The sequence below is a fragment of the Mustela lutreola genome, chromosome 5, assembly GCF_030435805.1.
Source record: "Mustela lutreola isolate mMusLut2 chromosome 5, mMusLut2.pri, whole genome shotgun sequence".
In the NCBI taxonomy this organism is placed as follows: Eukaryota; Metazoa; Chordata; class Mammalia; order Carnivora; family Mustelidae; genus Mustela; species Mustela lutreola.
Genome location: NC_081294.1, coordinates 120,798,239 through 120,824,197, shown reverse-complemented (window position 1 = coordinate 120,824,197; position 25,959 = coordinate 120,798,239). Strand labels below are relative to the sequence as shown.

Genomic DNA, 25,959 nt, shown 5'->3' with positions numbered 1-25,959 from the left:
CTTCCTTTTAACGGTTTCGATCCTTCCAATGGTTTGTTTTTATCTGGTGTTTTGAATCCCTGTTAATTCATCCTCCGGGACAGGAAGCCTGTCAGTCTACCCAAACGCAGCCTGAAGAGGGCTCTTGATTAGGCTCTCTACTTTAGCCACGCCTACACAACCGAGCATCGCGAGGAATGGAAAGTATGCCCGGCCTCCGCACACCCTCACACCCCCATCTCCTCTACTTAGCCCCCAGAGTTTAAGCCCTATCTAGGTTTTCCCACATCCATGTCAGATAAAATGAGCAGAGATCAAACAGAACCAAAGAATGACAGGTGTAAATGTTTCTTTTGATCTAGGTCAAATCCCAGTTCTCTTAAATGGTCCTTTGAACGGGAGATGCTCCCGATTAGCGAGCTCCAGAGAGACAGGATATGTTCCTCCAGGATCAGAACCAGGCATGAAAAAGACCTACGAGCTCAATTTCCTATAGTACTGTGCTCACCACAGCAAAGGCACGTAAGCCTTAGGCATAACGTTGTACTTAAAATGCTCCCCCATGTTCCAGCCAACTCCTAAAGTCTAGTAGGGTCGACTCACTAATTTCAAGGTTAGGGTGAAATGACGAAGGGTCCCACAAGCTTCCGCAACCGTCGGGGAACGAAGTCCTTACTTGGTCACACTTTTGGGTGGGAGGTCCTCCACTTCAAGGACCACGGGAGTGGTGAGGGGGAGAGATTCCCTCCTCTGCGGACACTCCCCTACTCTCCCCCAAGGGGCGGGGCTCCGACTCCAGGTAAGCCGGCCAGGTAACCTGGACACCCATTTAGCAAGGGATTCCCCCAAGCTAGCCTGACCAATCGCGGTCGACGAACCAAGACGACCAAACGTGACGTAAGATGTGATTAAATTGGCGCGTCACTTCGACGTCAGCCTCCCACCTCGGACGTCCCGTCCCGGGAGCAAAACTCCAGCGACTTTGGGCCCCGCCCCCGTGAGAGTGGAGGGCGTCCAATGAAGGCGGTGCCGAGGGAGAACGAAGCCAATGAGACGAGGCCGGGGCGGGGCGCGGGACCAGAGGGTGGGGCGGGTGGCGGCGGTGGCAGCCCGAGGTCTGGCTCCGCGCAGTATATGACAGTACGTCAGCAGCGGGATGGCCGTAGCTGTGGCGGTGGCTGCAGAAGCCCAAGCAGCCGCGGCCGCAGTGGAGGCTAGAGCCCGAGCGGCGTCGGCGTCGGCACCCCGGGGAGTTTAAGATGGCGGCAGGGGGGGCGGCGGGTCTGCGGGAGGAGCAGCGCTACGGGCTGTCGTGCGGGCGGCTGGGACAAGACAACATCACCGTACTGCATGTGAAGCTCACCGAGACGGCGATCCGGGCGCTCGAGACTTACCAGAGCCACAAGGTGAGCGGGCCAGCCGGACAACCGGCAGGGCTGAGAGACGGAGAGAGCGCTCGTCGCCTCCCGGTGGCGCCCCCCGGGGCTCGGGACAGCCGGCGCGGGGCCACGGAGCAGTGGCTCGCCTCAGCTGCCGTCCGCGTCCGCGGCGGCTAGGCTAAGCTGGGCAGGGCCGGGCAGGGTTGCTGACGCTGCCGTCCCGGATCGGCCGGGCGCCGGGGTGTTGGGAGGCGGACAGGCGGGCGGCCCCTGGCGGCAGGGCCGAGGCAGCCGCAGCCCGACTTGGGCTGCGCCGCCGCTGCGGGACTTTCCGACGGCGCCCGCGGGGTTCCTGGCATTTTCTGTCCCAGGGAGGGAGGGGAGCACTAGAGACAAAATTGAGATGACTGCGCTGTCCGCGACGGGGGAGGGGGGAGCGGGTGCAGCGTACCAGTAACGAATGCAGAGTATCGAGGGCATGAGCCATCCGCGGTTGGGAGGTAACACATAGCCACCGCGGATCGGCAGGGACTCGGACACAGCAGCTCCGCGTATGGCGGTAGGACACACGTTGTACTCGCAAGGACTTGGGGAGCCAGGTACACCGCGTGGGGGGGGGGCACACCGTGTACTAGCGAAGGCTGAGACACGACGCTCCGTGTGCGTAAAGTGGGGGGACACACCTTGCGCTCCCAGAAATTCGGGAACACTGGCGCTTCGCCTTCTCGGAGAGGGACCAACACAGTAAACGGGGAAGGCACACACCCCAGAGCTCACCCCGGGAGCAAGAGAAAGGTTCGCGGAGGCTCCTCGTACTCAAGAGACGCGCAGTGTGTCTCGGGCTGACTCCCGGCGATAGGGACATGGATCGAGGGTAAGGATGGAGGAAGATACACCGCGTCCAAGACAGAGCCGCCCCCCCGCCCCCCCCCCCGCCCATCCAGCACCCCGTTCGGAAGAGACACCCGTGTATACACACAAACAACTCAAGTACAGCTAAGACTCGTACAGACGCACACATGCCGCAATTGGAGAACAAACCCAGAAACGCTGGGTTTTTCCCCCTCGTTGGGGGGAAAAAATAAAAAAATTAAAAAGTTGGGGGTGGGGAGACAGAGAGCACACGCCATAACCCAGGGTTCACGGGGAAACCGTTTACTGACGTGCAGCGTGTGGATGTAGAAAGGGAGGAATATATCATATGAGAGACGGGTAACATTTACTCAGAGAGGAGGGACAGTCGGAGGGATGTAGAATCTACAGAGCGTACCGACAAATAGCCTAGTCCAGTCCATACCAAGGAAGCATGCTTCAGTTAACTGAAACAGGCACAGAAGGCCAGAAGGACACCCAGACGCAGACTCACGTAGTTACTCAGATAAAATTGGAGAACAGAATTAACATCTGTTGAGCTCCCACTAGTGCCAGGTACTTTAAATGCATAGAAGGAAGCCGGATTTGGAAGCAGAGCCCCGAGAAAGGTGTGAAACCTGGTTCAGTGGGAGCTTATGAAGCTGAGTGAGGAGAGACTCGTCTTCAGAGAAGTCCCCTACATAAAGGCACCCACAGAGGGAGGCACACAGTTGTACACAGCTTGGGAAGTAGGTGAGCTCATGATAGTAGAGATGTAAATAGCAGGAGAGACTCACAGAGTTGAACTTGCTCAGGAGGGCGCTCACAGGATTGAGTGACTGTGTAAATGTACATACACTTCAGGGCACAGGTGTTACCCACCAGCGTTGTGTATGGTGAAAAACACGCAGACTTAGGAGGGGAGGGCGGAATGTATGTACAGGGGGGAAAAATACCTTCCTACACACTGAAATCCCAGGGAAGAAGTCTCATTTGTGGCTGGGAAGTCAGTGTACACCCAGTAATAATGCAAGAAGATAAAGAAATGCAAACTGTATATGTCAGTGGCTGCTCCCAGACAGATGCACCTGCAGGGAAGGGACCAGCACCAGCATGGAGTAGGAGACCGGTATGGGGGAAGTCAGATAGGCAAACAGAAGGACAGAGGCAGACGGGGGAGAGAAACTCAGCCCTGCAAGATGGAGAGATAAGCTTGCCAGTTCCAAAGGGAGGGCGTGGGAAGGAATGACACTGAAGAAGGTAGGTCAGGGGTGTGAAGAGAAAAACACGCAGACTGAAAAGGAAGAAACAAGCAGGAGAAACCCAGCTTTTTGTCAGAGAAAGACTGACACATAGAGGATTCGTAGATTCATCTCTGGGGGCAGTAGGTCACCAACCACCTGGAGGAAACAAGAGGCAGACTGTACAGTTGACTGCAACAAAATTGATAGACCCTATACACTTGGCAGGGAAGAGGTGGGTGAGGAGACCCACAATGAGGAGGGGAATGGTGCCCGGGGAGAGTGAAGTGCCAGAGGCCTCCAGTGCCCAATGGGCTTCTGGGCTAGAGTCACAAAGATTATTTGTTTTTCTACCTTCATTCTGCCTCCTAGATCTTACTGTGACATGCTTGGGATTAAGGTTGGAGTGCTTTAACTCCTGAAGTTCTCACATTTATAAACCATTATCTTCCAAGAAATAGGAGATCAAAAATTCTCTCCCAAACCGCCACTTAGTTCTTCATTTTTTTTTCCTTTGTACTTTTTATAGTCAAAGGTACTGGAGTCCATGGCTTTTTTCACTAACTACTTCTCTTGCCAACTAATGTCATTACTACATTTTTCCATCTCTGTGCATGCAAATTAATGAGTCTGGTCATTCTGTACAGAAGCAGAGAAGAGAAAGGGAGAGGACTTTTCCAAGTCCTTCCATCTTTCTGAGCGTGGACCCAGGTAGATTGAGTTAATTCTGGTATTCCTTTTCTCCTGAAAAGCTGATTGTGGAAGCAGTGGCATGCAAAGAGAGGAAGAAATAAGCTGACTTGGCCTATGCAGCTGGACGCTGCCTTGTTTCTGACCTAACCAGCTTCTCACCCCAGGCTCACTGTCATTTCAGCTACAAAATACTTTTTAAGGGCCTTGCAAAAGCAGGAATTGGGGTGAGAATGTTAATCTCCGGTGGCTAAGAAGTAGGAAGAGGTTGTAGAAAAACAAATGAGGCACCTTTTGGGTGACTACACTGTTGGTACTTATTGGTACTTATTGTACTTACTCTGGTGTATTCAGCTAAGTCTCCTACAAATGTGTTCTCGGTGTCCTTCCTCCTGGCTCAGGTCAGACCAGGCTTCCCCATCAGGGAGCTGCTAACAGTAGGCATCTGTCTGAGCTTTCATCTTCCAGTTGGAAGATAACTTATTTGGTCTCTTATACCTTAGGCCCTTATCAGAAGTTGGGCTTATGACCTGAAATTGTACCAGCTGTTTGAAAATATGTTGACACATGCTGGCTAAATGGGAAGAAGTTTCTGGTGGTCAGGCCTCCTCCCCTTTGGGGAAGAAGGCTTTAATTTTCATATAAGATTGCTTTCACCATTCCTGTGCTCAGATGGGAAGGTTGATGCCTGACAAATGGCCTCAGTGGCTTTGGCCTGTACAAGGTTATGACTATTATTCCCTTTTTCCATGACCTTCTAAGAGCCCGAAATTTCAACAGTTTCCTAAATTAAGCATCAGAAAGCAATTTTTATCCAGATTACTTTGCCCACTAGATTATTTTTCTAAATTAATCCACTTGACTTAAGATTTCAGGGAGGTAAATTCAGGGATTTTACTAAACTTTGATTTAAGCATAATGCAGAAGTTCTTTAGATAGAATTGAACAAATACACGAAATTGTTAATGGTTCATAGAAACAGAATCTTTAATTGGAAATAATTCCTCAGGGGCACTTGGGTGGCTCAGTGTGTTAAACCTCTGCCTTAGGCTCAGGTCATGATCTCAGGGTCCTGGGATGGAGCCCCACTTCAGGCTCTCTGCTCAGTAGGGAGCCTGCTTCCTCCTCTCTCTGCCTGCTTCTCTGCCTACTTATGATCTGTCAAATAAATAAATAAAATCTTAAAAAAAAAAAAAGGAAAGGAAACAATTCCTCACTGTTTGAAAAGACAATCAAATCTAATTGACTATCATTATTCAAGTTTTCTATTTTTAGAGAAATGAAAAATGCTAACTTGAGAACTTTCCAAAATAGGGACTGGGTTGGGGGAGAGAGGAGGCATTGTGAGTCTAGGAATAGGAGTTAGAGTTGGAGTGAATACCTCCTAAAAGTTGTCTTCCACTCAATGTGAAAATAGAAACAGTTTCAAGTTGATTGTATATTAAAAAGTGTTAAATGGAAAGTAAATTTAGACATACTGATGCAGATATTTAGGATATATTGCAAAGCTACTTTTTTTTGTTAACTATAGATAATTTTAAATGAGAGGAAAGTTACTAAATAAAGTTACAAATTGTAACTTTGTGAAGTTACAACTTTATATTCATTCTAAATTGATGTATGTGATTGCATGGTCTATATAAGGGCTGCATACTTTAAGTGAACATATATTACTGTAATTATGTATTTCTCTCAGATGTATCCTAAAACTGTATTTAAAATTAAAACCCCAAATTCTACAATATATTTTAGCTAATTCAGTAATGTGTAGCTGGCTTAGTCAGACATTTTTAGTAACAAAAATCTTACCAAAATATTTTAGCAGATTTTGTCATTGCTGAGCCTGTTAATTTATTTTTAAAAAATTGTTTGGTCAAAGTTTCAAAGATGGTGGCTCAAACAATATCACCAGGTTTACCTATTACATAAAAAACCTTGCCTTGATATGTTTGGGGCAAGTCCTTTCATTCTCTGTGCCCAAAGATGAGAAAGCAGATGTGTTTAAGAAAGATTCTGTTAACCCATTCTCTTGTCAATCCTAATTATTGGCTTTAAATGCGTTTTCCTTCTTTGTTAAGTGTCTTCTAGAAAGATGATAGTGTTTTGAAAATTTGTACAAATACACTTATGTTTAATTTTGCATAAGGAACTGAGTTTCTCTCAGTGTTACCAGATATAATTATTTCTAATCAAAGCATAACTCTCCACAAAGTTACTGTCGTTCACAATAGTTCCCTTTGTATGTTACTTGGTCTTTTAGAATCACTGATTCCACAGGTCATGAGGTAGATGACTTCTCAGCTGGTCTATCAGCATTTGATTCATTGTGGTTAAGGTACAGAAAAGACTCCTACCTTACTTTTTCTTTATCTCCAGTTTTCTGCCTGTCCTCAAACAGTTTTGAGAATGTGTGTATGTGTTCATATAAAATACAGAAGACCCTGTTCTTAAGGCATCACTCAAGCATGGTCCAGACCTGTCAGCACAGAATTGCCACATAGGACATGTTTATTAACTAAAACAAAGAGGTTTGCATTGTCAGATACTTTTTTTTAAAGTTCACATAATGGATTAGAGAATACTACATCAAAAATTAATGATATACTATATGTTGGCTAATTGAACTGCATTGTCAGATTCTTTTTCCTGCATGTTTTAAATGTCATCAGGTTTAATTTTAAAACATTATCTTACTGACTTTTACCTTAGATCCTTCTTCAGACTGAACTTGATTTTTAAATGCTTTTTATCAAATAAAGTCAAATTTGTACCTCATGTTGCAGTAAGTGTTCGAAACTTTTTATCAAATGATCAGGTGCTCAGTGCAAAGAAGGGTGCCCGTCCCAGTGAAAAGCAGTAGCCAGATTGCCTAAAAAGAGAGACAGGGAACTTTGGCACCCAAGTTGGAAGGAGAAAGAAAGAACATATGTGAAGGATTGGAACATGTTCAAGAAAAGGGTTTAAAAGGAAAAGGGCGTAGAATTCTTGGAATGATTTATAGGAAAGCTCATGGAAGACAGTCACCAGACCCAGCCTTTCCATTTGCTCCATTTGCACTTAAACAAAACAAAAAACAAAAACAAAAACCATGAAGGCAGTGCTCATCATAGTGCTTACTAAGTAATTTGTGGTAAAGCCAGCAGGGGAGGGAAATTAGAATTTCAGATGAACTAATCCTGGGTCATTTTTAACAATTTGCAGTGGCTACAGAGAGGCTCAGCTGAAGAGCCTTGCACCAGGGTCCAGCCCATGTATTTGCCCAGTGGGCCAAATGTATTTGGAGAACTTGAGAAGACGTCCCTAAAATGTGATGATATGGGCATTTCTATTTAAGATCAGCTAAGTTTTATAAACGGAAATAGTGTATATAACCCCACATTTGACTGTCTTGCATACCTCAGTTCCATACTGCATTTCCCATGACTAATGCAAAAATGTAACAAAGAGGTCTGGAGTAGAATACAGTAAAGTAATGGCCGTATTTCCACAACCAAATTTAAGCTGAAAAAAAGAAAAAAAAAAAAAAAAGCATAACTCAGGACAAATGTACCAAGGAAAATTGCTCTTTCTTTTCTTTTGCTTTCTCCCTTCCTTTATCTCCCTATCTATAATTTCTGTTGTGGCATTATGGCCCTTGAGATCTATGTTAAATGTTGAAGAAAAACTGGTTTAAGAGTCTCCACTAATACTTTACTAGTAAAGGCCAAACTTAGTATTTCCACGGCTGGCAGTAATATAGGATATAAGAGAGAATCTTAATTAATTAGGCTATATGCTCCTTAAACATTCATGAGTCAAATTGAACTCACCTGGAACTGAACTCACAGAGCATTTAGAAAACGTCCTCCGATCTTAAAGGATTTTGTAAGAGTTTAACAGGCAAGGACTGGATAGGAGATTACCTCTCCAGCAGAGGGAGGGACAGCTGTAGAAAAGTTAGGGTTGGGTCTGAGAATCCCATGGAATACAGTATTCTTAACCTGAAGTCAGTTGGCTTTAAGAGAGGAAAGGGAGATTAGAGCAGGTTAAATTTTATTCTGTCAGCACTGGGAAGATACTGATTAGAAATATAAGGTGATTTGAGCTGTGTTTTAGGATTATCCTGGCCTCAGTGTTCCATAATGAATATAAGGTGAATCTGGAAGGAAGTAGACAAGCTGAGAGGAGGTATGTGGTCCAGGCTAAAGATGCTTGGAGTCTAAATTAGGATGCTTGTGGGAGACATTAGAGATGAATACAATCTATAGACTTCAGCAGGTTTTGAAAGAAAATAGGATTGAATTGAGATTTCTAGCCATCAGCACTAAAGGTATTTCTAGTAAAAAAAAAAAAAAAAAAAAAGGTCGGGTGGGGGGAATCAGAGGCAGTTGGGAGAGTGGGATGTAGAGAGGGGAGATAAAGATGATGGGTACAATTTTAGTGAACGCTCAGTATTTTGTTTGGTGACCAAAACACTTAGATTTGATTGTTTTTATATTTAAGAAGTTTATTTGGAGGTCTGAGGCTAGACTAGATCAGTGCTATACTGTTGACATGTTTCCTACTAACTCTGACATTTGGATGGAAATTTAGAATATTGGTGATATTTGAATGGATGCTAAAATTAAGTGAAAGAAATTTTTGCTTTTGTGTAGGGATTTTTTGTTTGTATTTTTATAGACTTTATTTAATAACCTTCTCTATAACTTGCACTTAAAGACCATCATCAGGCACAGATAATATGAAAATATAATATGAAAATATTATTTGAGTCTAACATGGAGATTAGACCTTCTGTGGTTTCTGTCTCTAGTGATTATTGAAACATTAAGTAACTCTATATAAAAGTGCCTGGATTTACATTTCAAGCCTCATTTTGAAATGAGTCTGGAGGCCTTGAAAGAGTCAGTGTCTTCACTTCCAAATTACCTCCATTTCTGTTTTGGTGTTTTGATTCTCCTCTTTTTGTTGTTGTTAGTTTCGTTGGGGGAAAAAAAATAATGTAACTACATAAAGCTTTTGTTATACATTGTAATGGACTAGGAATGGTGCTGAGTTCATGGCCCTTAGAGATAATTTTGTCTGAGGAATTTCCACTTGACAGTGAGCTTATTCAAAGGTGAAACCAGGCTTAAACTTACTGGTAAGATTCACTGAGATAATTCAGGATCTAGATATGCTTACCTGGAAACTTAAGTGTTAGCATATTTTAAAATACCTTTTATTTAATATCATTACTTTTGATTTCCATTATCAGAAATCATGGTGCCTCAGAGGACCAGAAAACATATCCATGAGGTAGAAACTCAGTGGCAAAAAAAAACCTTAAGATTTTTAAGAGATTAAGAGGTAGGAGTCAGAATTATAATAACCAAATACTTATTTATTCATTTAGCAAACACTTGTTCTATCTGACATGTGCCAGGCATAGAACTACACACTGGAGATACTCATATCTGAGTAAGTCCTGGATGGTCCCTCCCATCAAGAAAGTGCTTGTGCTTTCTCATAGAAACAGGCAGCAGACATGTGAACACGTAATTTCAATAAAGTCTTTGTTCAAGGGGACACCTAAAGAGAGAAAGGTTATGTTTAAGGATGTTTCTGAAAAGCAGTGTCTGTTTCTTTACCTCATGTCCTCTGCTCATATCACTCTGGTTGGGTGGTCTCTACGGCACCTATGAGATTGCACCTGACTAGGTTCCTTCTTTGGTCATCTCTCTGTTCCTCCCTTACCTGACCTTAGCAGCATTCCATCCTGTTAACCACTCCTTCCCGTTACGAAACACCTCACTGATTTTCCTCCTACCTCCTTGCCCATTCTTTCTCAGTCTCCTCTGTTGACCATCCTCTGTTTGACTGGTGTTTGAATGTTGGAGATTCCAACTCCCTTCTCTTTATCTGTTCATTCTCTTTCTGTATGCTCATTTAGTCTTATGGATTTAAATGTCATCTGTATGTTAATGACTTGCAAATACTGATCTCCAGCTCTGACCTTCCAACTCCAGGCACTTACTTACAATACTTCATCTCCTTATCAGAGTTTTAACAGTCTTCTCAGTCTTAACAAATACAAACAGAATTCTTGATTTCACTCATCAAACCTACCTCTTCAGAAATGTACCCCATCTCGGTAAGTGGCAGTATCTTGTCACCAGTTGCTTAGTAATTGACTAGTATTTCTTGACTTGTCTCCTCATTTCTTGACTTACTAGGTCAACAAATCTGTGAATCTCCAAACATCCAAAGTCTAACCCCATCCTTCACGACTGCTCTAGTCCCAGTCATCTGTCAAGGATTTCCGTGGACTTCCAAGTCTTCCAGTCTTACCCCACATAGTCCATGCTTCTCCACACAGCAGCCAGTGATCTTTTAAAAACATTTAATATATTCATGTAGTTTCCTGGTTTCAAGCCTTCTAATGTCTACCTTTGTAAACATGATTTAGATGGTTTAGTTTATAAATTTTTTCTACTTTAAAAATAATCTCAGTCTTCCATTCCACATTAATTTTACTGCTTCTCCTTATGTTCCAGAGATTCTGATCCCAAAGAAGAAATCTTCATTTGCATTTATAGTCAAATTTGACACATAAGCTTTTTATATAATCACAAAGCCTTCTCAGAAAAGAAAAAAAAAAAAAAAAAGACGGGATATTATGCTTCAAGTATTGTTATTTTAAAGCCTGGTTCACAGTAACTAACTTTTTAGCTGATTCTTCAGTTTAGATTTTGCCTTCCACATCTCTTTAAGAACTATTTGAAATAGTATATATATATGTGTATATATATATGTGTGTGTGTGTGTGTATGTGTTGTGTATGTGTTTTAATTTGGCCTGCATCAGATTGATACAGTTTTCCAGAAGCTATCTTTCAAAACAAGGATTATGTTGAATAAATTAGGTTTTTTTACCTCTTCTCACTATTGTTTTGGCAATCCTTTTATATTTCATTCTTTTCTATGCTGTAGTGATAGAAGTGCATTATTCTTTATTGCACATGCACTGTAGTCTGGTTCTTCCAAATTTGTAGAGAAGTTTCTCATACGTGTGAGTTTGGATTACTCACAAAGCAAAATACTAGATTTTGTGAAACCTGGTGACTCTTATCATCTAGTAAAATTTTGGGGCAAGAAGGAGACACTGTTTAAGGTAGCTTTAGATTATCAATTATCAACAAATTTTTCATTTATGCTCTCATTCTAAATGTTACCAGCTTTTGACAAGAGCAAAATGTACTTGATTTCTTCAGAATCAAGTGTCTGATTTCCTACACTATTTCCTGCTTTAGCTCCAATATTCTTTCTGTGTCTTCTTTCCCTGCCTAGATAATTTTTTTTTATTACAGTGGTTAAAATACAATTAAGTGATTTTTGGTTTCTCTATCAGGTAATGTTTTAAGAACAGAATAAAATTACTTTCTAAAAAACAAACAAACAAACAAAACCACAATCACAATTTCTTAAACTGGTATAGTACTTCTTTTAAGAAAGAAAGAGGATCTTTAGTAGAAAATGTATCCCAAGAAAAATCATAAATACTTTTTATTATTTACTTATATAAGTGACAGCAAATTCAAGTACCTGATACTTCCCTTAAGCTATAGTGCAGAACCAAAAAAACTATCAATGCTTACCAGTTCTTATTGATTCTTAAATTTATAACTTTAAGAAGTTTCGTATTTTATGTAACCATTGTTAAGGAGTGGCAGGAGAGATTAGCTGTGTAAAGTGGTGTATAAGACCACATTTCTTAAATTAAGACCAGGTTTGAGTCCCAAGCCACCTATTAGCTTTGTAATTCTCAGGGACTTACCTGAGAATTGGAAATAATAATATCTACCCCACAAAGATGTTCTCAGAATTACTGGAGGTGACAGTAAAAATGATTATAGTGTCTGACATATTTTAAGTACTCAACAAATAGTAACTAAGTAGCTGTAAGCAATTCCACTTAAAGCAATGACTTGACCCATCACCATTTCTAGAAAAGCTTCTGGTTTTGGCAAAGTTCCAAAATTTATATTTGACTTTGGGAATTTTTTTGCGCTATCTTTATCATGATTTATAATGCAGCTTAGGCACTCAGATAAATACCAAGTATTTAATAAATTCCTGTTGATTGAATAAATATTTGAAGTTAACTTTGAGTTACGTCAAAGTGGGTTTAGAAGGAAAACTGAAGAATATATCTAAACTGAGGGAATAAAGTTAGACCTTCCACAGTGTGTTTCTTAAAGAAATCACTCTTTTCTAGGCCCAGAATGCTATTTGTTATTTCTGTATATTCCTAAAACCAATGGTCGTTGATAAAGTCAAAGTAACCATAGATTTAATTTGTCTACATTGATAAGCAGTATGTAGATAATCAAGAGATAGTTATAATATCTTTTATAGGATAAATAACTTTCTTCTACTCAACCCCAGAAACCTTAGCTCTGCTCCTTCTCTACCACCCTCTATGTATCATATCAGAAATTATTATTACTCAGCAAAATTAAAATTACTTAATAATATTACTTAGAAAATTACATTATTACTTTTATAGTCCTGATAAATGGTGAGGAATAGTTTCTGGAAATAAATGGACATAGATTTCTTTGGTCATAGAGCAATTTTTGTTGCAGTAAAATTGTCTTGGAATGGTAAATGTCAAGAATGTAACAAAACTTGAGCAAAATGTATTGGCCTGCATTTCTGTGCTTAAGAATGTCTTGCATTTCCCAAGAGATACAGAGGGTTAATTCAAGGAGCTCTAAAAACAGTGAAACAGCTAAGAGTTTAACAGAACCTTTTGACTACAAAACACCACCTTTATGAGGTTGTTGAAGCATTTGTCAAAAGGAGTTTCTCTAGCCATTTTCAGTCTGTGTTGTTTCTTGGCTGTATGAATATGCAAGATCATTCTTACTTATAGCTCAACTACTATTGAGTTAAACTCTAGAGTTACTTGATTTTCAAAAGAGCTACTTGGTGCAAATATTTAATTAAAGCTAAAAATCAAAAATTGAAGCCCTTGCTGAAACTCATTTGTAATGGGCATATACTTAGTTAGACATTTATTTTCAAATATACCTTATCACCTGTAATTATGTTATCTTTTAAAATTGAATTACATATATATATATAATGAGTTGAGGTCATGTTTGTGCAGTTAAACTTAGGCTAAAGAACATTTAAACAAGAAGCTAACATGCATGAAACATTTGCTTGTAGTGGTATTGACTTTTAGAATTTATTCCTGGTAGCTACCCTATTAACGTAGTGGTCAGATGCTTGATAAGTGGTATAGAATTCCAGCTGTTTCCTCTTGTTGCATTTTTTTTTAAAGCATTCCAGAACTAGTAACATCTGGTAATTTACTAACATCTTCTTGTCTAAAACTGCATTTAACATCAGTAAAGCATTGGAGTTTCTTTCATGTATTTTTCTCTTCTGGATTGTCAGATAATCTTTTTTTTTTTTTAAGATTTTATTTATTTATTTGACAAAGAGAGATCACAAGTAGGCAGAGAGGCAGGCAGAGAGAGAGGAAGGGAAGCAGGCCCCCTCCTGAGCAGAGAGCCTGATGTGGGATTCGATCCCAGGACCCTGAGATCATGACCTGAGCCGAAGGCAGCGGCTTAACGCACTGAGCCACCCAGGCGCCCGGATTGTCAGATAATCTTAAAGGAGTTTTTTAGTAACAGAGATCTTAATCTATCCTGTTTGTCCTAAGCATCCATAACTATTCCATACATGAGGGTTTTATTACTTTTTAAATGAGGAACACATTTATATATGTTCCTTTGTTATACATGGTCCTTCTAGGAAAAAAAAAAGTTATTGTGTAGAGTTTATTTAAGCAGAAGCTGAAGTCTGGAAATTGTAATGATTTTATGAAATTCATTTTCCTTGCAAACAAAATGCCACAAAGAAAAGAAAAGAAAGAAAGGAAGGAAGAAAAACAAAAGAAAGAAAAGAAAGAAAGAAAATGCCAGAACTGAACTGAGCAGTCAAGGACTTTCAAATGTTCAGCACTGGGAAGTAACCTGTTAAGAGAGCCAAGAGAAGGAAAGTGTTCAGTATTTAGGATTCAGAGAGCTGGCTTTGAAGTCCAACTTTGCTAATCACTAGCTTGGTGTTCCTGAACAATACCCTTTACCTGCTGGAGAGCCATTTATCTCCTTCTGAAATGGGTGGTAATGCCTTCCTACCCCCCAGAGCTGGTTTTAGGAGGCTCACTTGAGACAGTGGATATAAAAATGCCCTGTCTACTACAACACTTACGTAAACAAAAATTATTTCTGTTGAGGAATCAAGAGGTACAGATAGAACTGTAAGCATATCAGGAGGTTAGGTTCTAAATTCAAGTCCTGAAACAAAAAACTTCTTAAAGTCAAAATTACTCTTGGAAATTCCTAAACTAATGTAAAGTGTGGTTCTATTATTTTGTCTATATAACCATAAATAGTAATCTGTAAAGTAGATGTGTATAGTAATATACTGCTCTAAAGTAGTATAAAAAAACATGGCCAAAATAATTTTAAAATATTTTTTCTTTAGCTAAGCATAATGTAGATAAATACTTTTAAGTTAATATATGTTAGGCCCTATCCTAACAACTAGGAGTAAGACAACCTATGAAAATAACATACCCCCCAATGTAGTGGAACCCTAGACACAGGCATCTGGAAAAACAATACTTAAGGAGAGTTAACTCAAAAGTGGGCATAGTTCAGAGTTAGCAAAATGGTGGCATCAGTGGTTTGGCTGGTAAAGGTTTCACATTTGAAAAATTGAATCCTTTTTCAGTTGGGTGTTTATTCCCCAGGTGCTTGATATTCCTTGTTGCTTTACATCAGTCTCTTTGACATTTACCTTCCTTGGGTCCTTAAACCCATTGAGTGTTTGATTCCTGATTTATCCAAAGAAAGGCCCACCTGAAGAAACTAATCTTAAATTAGAATGTTAAAAGTAAGTTATTAGTGTGGATTGACAAAATAATGTCTGGGAAGGCATACAGCTTGAAGGAAAAGAAGTAAGTAGAAATTGGAAGGAGTGCCTGGCTGGTTCTGCTGGTGGAGCATGTGACTCTTGATCTTGGGGTTGTGAGTTTGAGCCCCACGTTGGATGTAGAGATTACTTAAAAATAAAATCTTAAAAAAGATAGAAAAATGTTTATAAAACAAAAAGGGTTAACACAGCTGAAGCACCATTGGGAGACAGTGGAAGATGAAATTCTGAAATTGGTTGGTCCTGTAGATGGAATGTCTCTTTTCCATGTGGAGGAGTTCGCTTTGCTCTGATAGAACCCACTGGGAAGGAACCTCTCCCAGCCTCATGACTGCTGAGGTGGTATTGAAGAGTTTCTGGTAGTTCTTTGAATGATGGGCAGTGTTTGGAAGGAACTGAAGGGAAGAAGGAAGGCTTTTATCTAGGTGCTCAGTGATAGGGGCCTAAAACAGAGGTTTTCAAAATAGAGACTAAGAGCCTAATTTGAGGGAATCTGGAGCTGGCTGGCCAAAGATAAAGATTCAGAGCTGTGAAGTTACCTTTGCATCATTTTTCTTTGGTGCCTGATAATAAAGCTTTCAGCACATTTTATCATTCTTTCTGGGGAAAGTCTGCTCATTCCACCATCTCCTGTTTGCTCTGGGGAAGTCATACTAATTTAAGCCTTATCACTAGAGTATTTCTAAATAAAGCATCATCTGGAGCTGATGTCTAAATCCTTTTTCCTAGCCCCAATCCATCTCTCCCTTTTTCTTACACAGGACCAAAGGAGCTGCTTTCCCTGAAAACACTTCTTTCAGCAACTCACTTTGTTATTCCAAAAATTAGAAGCCCCTTCAATTGTTTATCATGTCAAGGGCAGGACTTAAAGGCCATCCCTGAGGGAGTAATAGAAGAGATTAGGGCAGGGTTATTTTACAGGGTGATAAACCTTTTGAAATCCTGGGATCTAAAATTTAAATTACTGTCCTACTTATTCTGAAGTGTATAGAAGCTAAAACTGAAGACAAATTTTGAGGTCAAGGAAAGATTAGGCAGGGATGGCAAAGTCCAGTTCTTATCCTTTGTGTTGTGTTTCAAATGTGAAAGAACTCTCTACACACACACACACACACACACACACACACACACACACAGACCTGCCCTTTGCTTACACAATATCCATTCCTATCCCCTGGCTTTTCTGCTCAGGGCATTCCCTTTACCTTCAGTTTGTCTTTTCAAGATTGCTGCTGAGATCCACTTTTCCATAAGCCCTTCAGCTTTCCTGTTTCTTCTAACCTGTATTCTTCTCTCCCTTTTTAGAATTCTTACTGACCCTCCCCAAAGTACTTAGCCTAGTATCTGATCATTCTCTTATGTTCCCCAGCTAACATGTGAACTCTCTGGCATGAAAGAGTAGGCCCCCATCATACTTTCGAGTGTCCCACAGCAGATGTGTGTGGAGCACAAGGCAGTAGAAGAAGAGCGGCATGGGAGAATAGGAGGATTGGGTCCTGGGTTCCTGGTTCCAGCTTAGTTACTAACGGCATGCTTGCCTTGACTGTATTATCTATGATTCGGAATTCTGTAATTTTAGCAGTGTATAATGGCAGAATACGGTTAGGGGTAAGGGAAAAGAGACTGTAAATTAATTTAAGGTTGTGAGCCCAGTAAACTAAAAAGATAGAAGTATGCTTGCCAGAAAAGTAGGAAGGAGGTGCCATTTTGGTTGAGGGAGGAGGGGGGGAAAGGGCAGTTAGTATAGCGTTTGCCAGTTTTGCTGTCATTGAGTTTCTAATGCAAAATGTCCCTAGACAATGATAAGTACTAGGCTGTGGAGAGAAGGGAGTTGACAAATAGAGAAGAGATTAAAAATCCTCACCCAACTGGCAAAGTGAACCTCCAGGAGGGTGTGGATGTAGAGAGAGCAAAGTGACGGGTGCTAGCTTTTGAAATGAAGGGCCTGATAGAAGAGCTAAGAGGACTGGTGTCTGAGTGTAAGGAATCTCTGACATCCAGGGAGAAGTGAGCCATTTGACAATTGAGAAAAGTTAGCATTTGTTTGACTAAGAAGAACTGATGAAATTGATAGAGAATTTCAAATTCCAGTGGTGAGCTGAAGACAGCTTCTGAGTTGCAAAAAGTCAGGGAAAAGTCAGGGAAAGTATAACCAGCCTCAAAGGAGTTTGGAACAAGCATTCCCCTAGACAAACATTGGTGACTTTGGATACAGGAAATCATGCCTGAGACTGTGGTAGATACTTACAGCATTTCCTCTAAATACACAACTCTGTGACAAAATATTAGTTATGAGGAGGACAAAGCTTGTTACAAAACAAAACAGTCTTCTAGAAATTACATTCTCCTGGTGAAGATCATATAAGAAAACTGGTAACCTGTTTGACCCTCCAGTAGAAACTAACCTATGATAAAATGGGAGAAACTGGAAACCACAGTTCATTATCAAATACTTCAATTTTCTATTTATAGTATCCTGTTGAGTTTTGTAAAGTTCCTCGAATTATCTCTTCCCTCCCTTTAGCCTTTTAAAAACATACTAAGAAACTAAGCAAGTGTGTTGTGTTCTTTTAATGTGAAATTGAGGTAGTATTATACTAATCATTTTTAGCCAAATTGTGTCATTTTCAAAAACCTGCCTACATTGCCCCCAGTGTACCTGTGGTTGTGTGATTCAGAAAAATGTCAGCAGTATGACCTGTTTATTAAGTCATCTTAATATGATGATATGTAAACCTAGTTACATAATGAAAAGGTATTTTCATAGACTATGGCACTGAACAGATGCACAGATTTAAAGTTTAGACATTTAGTTCTGTGACCCAGTAATGAAGGTTGACTTATGTGTTTCTTATGTTTCTTTCAATAGAATTTAATTCCTTTCCGACCTTCAATTCAGTTCCAAGGGCTCCAAGGGGTGAGTACTCTTGCTGATTCAGCAAGAAAATCTAATATTCTTCTTACATACTATTATTTTTAAACTCTTAAAATTTGTTTTCACTTATGCCTCGATATAAGGTTGCTCATATTTTGTGAATTTTATGACCAAATATAAATTTCAAATACCTTAATACACTTGAATTATCTTTTTCTGATTTATTTAAAAAATAATCCCAATGTACTTATTGAAGAATAGTTTTTTCCCCAAATCATGAATAATTGCATTTTTTACCTTTTTTTGAAGTATAATACGTGTCACAGTATTAAGAGAATTTTTTTTACAATTAACCGTAAGGAATTGCTAATTTCAGTCAAGTTATGATTATGTGATTGTTGTTACTGTTGATGAACTTTTGCTGTCTGTAGACTTAATTTGATTGTACATACTAAGAAATGTGTAAATAGAATATTGAGTTTTTCCAGTACGCAGAATAAATATTGTGTATCTTATTGCTGCATTTAGAAGTATAATAAATGATAAACTCCCAATAAAATACACCTATGAATTCTGTGTTTAAAATAGATGATAAACTTCATAGGAGTAGTGTCAGAATTATTTTTAAATTATTACTATTAATATTTAATATTAACAGAAAGTCTTAATCATTCCTTCCTCTAATATGCATTTCTGAATTTGTGTTTATATGTGGACTGTAGCATGGAGATTTGGAATATCTGTAAATGGATTTTAGAGCTCTAGGAATAAAGGCAAGCTGAGGGGAGATCATATTTCTGCTTATTATAAATCTACATTTGTGAATCTGTTTATTATGTCAAAAAATGCAAAAATTTAATGTAAATCAGTGCAGTCTTTCTAACTTTATAACTTGAAAACATTTCAAGAGTGGAGTTTAACTGTATATCATTCAATACCATCTCTAAGAGTACTTCTAAATAATGCTAACTTGAAGGAGATGTTAGTGTGTGGATGTCAGAGCTCTGCTTCTACATGATAGCTTTACAATGCAGTCTTTTTTCTTTCTTCCCTAGTAACTGAGTGTTTATGAATGGGATCCTAACTGCAGCAAGCATCCTTCTTCATTTTGTTTTATCACTTTTTTTAAGAGAATTTTTTTTTTTAATTTATTTATCAGAGGGAGAGAGGGAGAGAGAGCGAGCACAGGCAGGCAGAATGGCAGGCAGAGGCAGAGGAAGAAACAGGCTCCCTGCTGAGCAAGGATGTGGGACTTGATCCCAGAACGCTGGGATCATGACCTGAGGGGAAGGCAGCTGCTTAACCAACTGAGCCACCCAGGCGTCCCATTGTTTTATCACTTTTTATGTAGTCCTTAGCACCTCCTGGCACGATTTTCGAGGTATTAGTTTTGGTTATTTTCATCAGGCTTCTTAAGTTTTCTCACAAAATTTAATGGCATCAGTAATCTCTGAAAGGATGTTCCAGAGGCATGCCTGAGTCTGTGATCCCTGGAGGGCCCTAGTGTTTTTCAGTAAGGGTTATCTGAAATGAGAATTCAAGACCTGGCAGACCAGAGTAAGGTTTGAGCTGCTTTTCCCTCACTAGCAGCTGTTAACCTTGCTTGGGATCTGCCTCTTCACTTAATTTTCTCTTTTCCCAGTTAGGACCTAAAGGCTAGGGAAATGCAAGAGAAGAACATTTTCTTAGGAGTACCAAGTTAGACTGAATAATGAGAAACCAACATGTGCAGGGTTCCAAACTCTTGATTCAGATACTCGCAGCTTTTAGCAGACTTAGAAAGAATATGGTTTTCTCTGGCACACCTTTCGCCCCCAAAAGGCCCCAGGCACCATTGCAAAGCTGGTGGTTGATATTTGAGACCTTGGAAGTCCTTTTCTCAATTCTACCTACCTCCCCCAGGCTTTCCTGTGTCACCTGTCCAGGCTTCCTCAGTTTATCTTCCCAAGCTTCATTCTCCCATCCTACTCCATTCCTTGCCCGGGTGTAGTTCACTGATAAAGATAACTTAGATGTAAATGACTGATAGGTTTAAATCTTAATGGGTGTTTGAATTTTAACAGATAACCTTTTTTAACCCAAAGGGATGGTTATTGTATTTAGAAAAGTGGGAGGAGGGGCAGGAGGCTATAGACTGAGAGCAATGGAATACTTGGCCCTACCTTCCTTACTTTGCTTGCCGTCTCCTCTACACCACCCGAACTCCGCCCCCCCCAGCCCCTTTTTTATTATTCTAACTGGGAACAAAATATATGGACTCAGCATTGTTTCTGAGCCTGCAGCTGCATTCCATCCACCCTTCCCCCCTTCTCTTTGCAGAGCTCTCACCAGCCCTTTGGGACTTAGTAAAAACAAAGAGTCATTACAGGGGAGAGAGTGGGTTGGCACAGCCTACAGGGAATATGCAGAGCCACAAATGTGAGGGTCTTCTGTACAGTACTCCTCTGTTATTCTCGAGAGCCATGATAATTTAACCTTGCCTTGCTGATTGCTTTAAAAGCCCTGAAGAAGTATGCTTACAGTATTCCTGGGTGGAAAATGTTCAAGACTTTTAAGAAGGTTTTTTAGATTTCCCACAAAAGTTAGTTTTTCTTAATAAGAAATTTTAATACACTGTTTCAGAAATTTTGAAAGTTTTTCTGCAAAGGATTTGGCAAATCTAACAAATTTACAGTCTTTTTACATCAAATGTGATCAGAAATGGACATTAACTATCATGATAGTCATATAGGCATATTTGAAACATAACTGGAGTACTGTTAAAAAATCATTTCAAAAGTGACCATTAAGAGACCTTTCAGGGTATTTCGTTTCCCTGATGCTAAGCACTGTGTGGTTACTGCTGTTTCTTGTTACTAATTATAGGATTTTTCTTGCTTCAGTAATGTCTTTAGAAGGTCAGAGATTGGGTCTTGGCAGGTTAGCTTTTAAGCTTATTTACTTTTGTGCCTGAACATGTTCTCTTAGGTTGAAGTTTTCCTCTAAATAAATGCAGCCTGGAACATTAAACAAACTATAGCGGTATGCTGTTAACAAGTGAAATCGCTGAGAACCATTGACTCCCTAGATTTTTATCATTGCAGTTGACATGCAGCTTTTATAGCATAAAAAAGTGTAAATTCTGTCTTTCACATTCCTGCTCACCCTTTTCCCTTAGTTGAAGACGGTATTCAGTAAATTTGAGTGGTCACTGAAGGCATTTTCTGGAATCTGAAAGATAAGGAAATATCTTGGGAGCAGTTGAGTATGACTTCTAAACTCATGAATATTGGGAGCTGAATGAATCAGCCAAAAATGCCTTGTAGACTCTCAAGGGTCAATCAGTTATCCTCACAGTCCTAATCACATCTAAGATACTCATAACTGAAGGTTTGGGGGATTATAAATTTCTATAGATCATTCTAATTGAAAAGGTAGCTGGTGAGATTCATAGGGCCTACAATAATAAGGTGTTTTGAATTACAGTGTTCAGGGGGTGTATTGGTATAATGCACCTGGTTTTCAGAAGCTGTCTCTTGATTGTCAGGTAAACTTTACACAAATCATTTGTATATTTACAGAAATATAGTTCTGTTCTCTTTTATTTTAACTATATACTGAAAATGTAGCAGGTGAAAATTTTCCAAAAATATATGTTCCAGTAAAATTTTTACAACTACACTCTATGTTTGCTGAGGCTTCTAGTCTAAAGACACAATAGAGACAGAGCTATAATTACAGTCTATGTCTTCACACTACCAGAGGAAAGTTCCCCTCAGTATACTGTACAGCTTGGAAGGGACAGGAACTGGAAGCAACTGAACTCATCATTTTCAAGTAATGGCAGTTGTTACTAGTCCAGTTATCTACTGACCTAGTTATTCTTTACAATAAATTATAAACCGGTGCCTAAGCAATGGTGTGCTAATAGGTTTGTTGTTATATTTGTTTCTTATTTATTTCGCAAACATTTTTGTAGTCCTTATTGGTGTGAAGTACTTTGCTAAGTGCTTAGTGTGTAGATACAGGGATGTGTAAGACATGGGTTCTGTCCTCAGGGAACTCAGAGTCTGACAAACACGTAGAGACTAGTACTACAGGAAAAAATTAATAATGTAGGACTTATCCAGAACTCACCACTCAGAATTTCTATGAAATGGCACTGTAAGGAACAAGGCTTATGTGTATTTCTGACTGGTATGAATCAGCATTTTTCCGCCAAGATTTTATTTATTTATTTATCAGAGAGAGAGAGCAGTGTGCGCACAAGCAGGGGATGCTGCAGGCAGAGAGAGAAGCAGGCTCCCCACTGAGCAGGAAGCCTGAGAAGTGTCCTAGTTTAACCAACTGAGCCACCCAGGCATCCCTGAATCAGCATTTTAAATAAAGATGTCAATGGATGCAAAATACATCCTGATGATAGATATGTAAAATTCCTGAAGGCCTATTAAAATCTGTATACACATACACAAAAAGGTAAATCTGTGGTATTATTTAAATAAAAACTGAATTTCAACAGCAAATAATGGCTGCATCTGCTGGCCTTTTGTGGCCTTGGAGAGGGCACTTGCGTGCAGCCTCAGGACTCATGTCCAGAGAATGAGTGTCCCAGGGCAGTGAGAAATAATGTTAACTTTGTCACAGTAAATGCGATTCCAACCAGACCTCAGTATTTATGAGAATGTTGTTCCAGAATTTTCTAATGTAATTGCTTACTTCAGACTTAGCAATCCCAGAGTCTTTAGAAAATAGAAGTTTGTTTGGCATATATAATTTAGAAATTATTTTTAAGAAGAGGACTGAAAATAGAAAATATTTTCTGTAAGTACTATATAATGTCTCCTGTAAAATAGTGAGTCACATGTGCGTTTCCAGGAATGAACAAGGAATAACCAGCCAAACAAGTTTTAAATGTATGTCTGTATGTCTTCCAAAAGGTACTGTGACCTTCTGAAGATTTAGATCATCATTTAACTGCTAACTTTAAAGGCTTGAATAATGCTATAAAACTCTTACAGTAGAGTCATTAACTAAAAAGAACAGAGGGTTGCATTTTTCTTGTAACCATTCAGAAATATTTTGTCAATGCTTGGTTTCCTTTGCAGGGTTGGGGAGAAGATTGGGTCTGAAATACTAAATTATACAGTATTTGAAATTAGTAGGCAATTTCAACCCACCTACAGATGCTTTCTGCAGACTACCCTTCTCTAACCTACTTGATACCTGGGAAGCAAAGATAACTATCCGTTTGAAACAGCAGCAGAGATAAAAATAAATCCCCAACACTGCCATTCCTTCGTAGATGATATGCCTGCACTCTGCTTTCCCCTGTTGTTTTTGATTTGGCTAGCCCACTGATTTTGCCAATGGTTGTGTTTAGTCAGTCTGCTTAAAGGTTGCTGACTACTAATAGCTACCTTTAAACATTCAGCTCCGAATATAATTAATACTAGAAAGATTTTAGAATTATATCTTTTTGTAATGGCAGTTCTATTTTAATTTTTTTAATATTGCAGTGGTTGACATGTATAGATAACATTTAAATATTTGCATTGAATCATAACTTTTTAACCATGTGTTGATTTACTAAGGGGTCAAACAATAATGGCCCAAGACAATAAATGGCCTAATTTGAAATACTTAACTTCAGTATATATCCAGGATGTAGCTAACATATTATAATTTTATATATCCTGTAATACATAACATATAATTTATATATATATATATATAAAAGCTCATTCAGCCAGGAGTATGGGCTGACATCATAGGAACTCATTTTATCTCAAACAATAATTGAATCATAGTCTGAAGCTCCTGTAAATTGACCAGTTGGTCTATCTTATCCTCCTAGCCCTCTGCCCTCCTTTTCTTCTGGATCAGAACGAGCAGTGGTGTTTCCAAAGGAGAACAATGAGCTAAATTCACCATCCATTGTTTCACACCTTGGCTAAGTTAACAGGACAGGCACCAGGGGACCAGGCCCCTCTTCTGCCTTTGGAAGACTGCAAAGGGCAGAGGGTGGAGGATGACTTGGCCTTTCTGTTTCTGCCTTCAGAAACTGTCTCAGAGTACTTGCTGAGCACACCTTCACACAAATTCAGTGTGGGCTACAAAGGACAGGCCTCCCAAAATATGATCACAAACAGAACCTGAGGCAATCTGCTCTGTTCTTCACCACACTGCAGTCACTTTAGAAGGCAGCAGTTGGAACTGTGATTGAAATCTGAAGCAGCCACAAATGCCATAAATTGCGTTCTTAGCAGTGAGTTAAGCCTACTGTCTACATTCAACAAGCATCATGAATACTCATTGTGTACCATGCACCGTGGTTGACACTGTATAGACAAAGGTAAATAGGACTTTGAAATGTCAGCTCTTGTTCCTAACTAACAGTATCTGTTTGTCAATAAAATCTGCCACTGATGGCATCACCTTTTTGTTTTTCACCAAAAACTGAAACTTGTGAAATTGAGTCACCAGTGTTACAGAAATTGTCACTTTAATAGCACTCGCTTATTTAAGCTTGGAAAATAGTATTTTACCATTCTTTAATACCTTACCATGAACATTACTTAAGTATCTTTTGACCTCTAACTATGTCAAGATGCTGTTCTAGCTACATAAGATGAGCTTATGAAGACTTTTATTACAAAGGAAAGTCGAAATTTAAGTAAGCAGGAAAAATTTAGCAGAATATGCCGAAGCCCTAGATTTTTTTCGTTTAATGTTTAACGTCTTTGGAATTGGAGGGCATCTCATTATAAATGCATCTTAGTATTGTGTCATAGTTGGTCAGCATTTTATATTATGCAGTGGTACATAAAATCATAGTCTTAGCAATTGCTGGCATTGTAGAGTCCCTGAAATACAGCAGTGCAGTGGAAGTATTTAGACAGTCTGTGTGTTCTGTGATAAGATTTTATCTGAATAAAATCTTTTCAGAAGTTTTCTTTCCTGACCCCACCCTTGACTAGCTTGCTTGGTTAGCTCCATATGTTAGATAATCTGGGAAAATTTACAGGGAAGATATATTTTTCTAACCATTCTGGAATTGTGATCTAACTGGAAAGAACAAAAGTATGAAATTATAATGTTCTCAAATTAGTTTTTAAGCTAAAACCTTTACTTATAAAAGTAACTTGTTTTAAAAACAAGTTTAGAAGAGTTTTATGGATTTAAAGACTTCAAACGTCCACAGACAGGACTTGAGGCTAATGAATTTGCCCTTATCAGGCTAAGAAGTCTCAAATCTCTCTGCCTAGTCTTACAATTTATACTGTATTTAGCATAAAGGAACAGTTATCTATTCGATTATTTTGTTGATAGATTCCAGTTACTTTTCAATGATTACAGCTAAAATTAATTGAATATTTATGACATGCCAAGAACTCCGTACTTTACACACATCATTCTCATTTAATCCTCACAGGAATGCTGTGAAGCAGATACTCCCATTTTGCTGATGTGTATACATACCATACATGTATACATACCATACATGTATACATACATTAAGTTAGTTTTTGAAGCTCACACAGTCAGTGAGAGTAAAAGAGCCTACAGTCCACTCTAATATCTGATTTCAGAGCCTGCTCTCATCACTACAGTGATCCCCAGCTGCCTGTAATAAATGTTCAATAAGCATTTTACTTATTCTCACATTCATGTAAACATCTGTTGAGTATCTCTCCCACTAGCAAGAGGAAGAGCAATGGTTAGGAAGGTCTCAGGGAACTAATGCTATTTGAACTGGGCTTTAACGGATTACCAGGAGTTGGCTGATCAGAAGAGGAAGAAAATGCTTGTCAGTCCAATAGTTAAGCATGAGCAAAGTGGTAAGCAGGTTTGTCAAACGTTCCCACTTTCTTAGTGAAATTGAATTTCACCTTGGAGATCAATACTTCTTTACAAAAATTTTCCCAGGAGTCTATGATGAGGTCTGGGAAGCACAACTTTAAAATATTTTCCCCTAGGCTTTCTTACGATAG

At 39.5% G+C, this 25,959-nt stretch overlaps 1 protein-coding gene across 1 annotated transcript in view; it reads left to right on the top strand.

Annotated features, from left to right (window-relative positions):
• Nucleotides 1–1,064: 1,064 nt before the first annotated feature.
• ELL2 (elongation factor for RNA polymerase II 2) overlaps nucleotides 1,065–25,959 on the top strand; it is a 73,247-nt gene continuing 48,352 nt past the window's right edge. Inside the window, exons 1-2 of the mRNA XM_059175515.1 lie at nucleotides 1,065–1,385; nucleotides 17,984–18,031. Coding sequence (XP_059031498.1) covers nucleotides 1,239–1,385; nucleotides 17,984–18,031 — 195 coding nt within the window. The 5' untranslated portion in view covers nucleotides 1,065–1,238. The remainder of the gene's footprint in view (nucleotides 1,386–17,983; nucleotides 18,032–25,959) is intronic.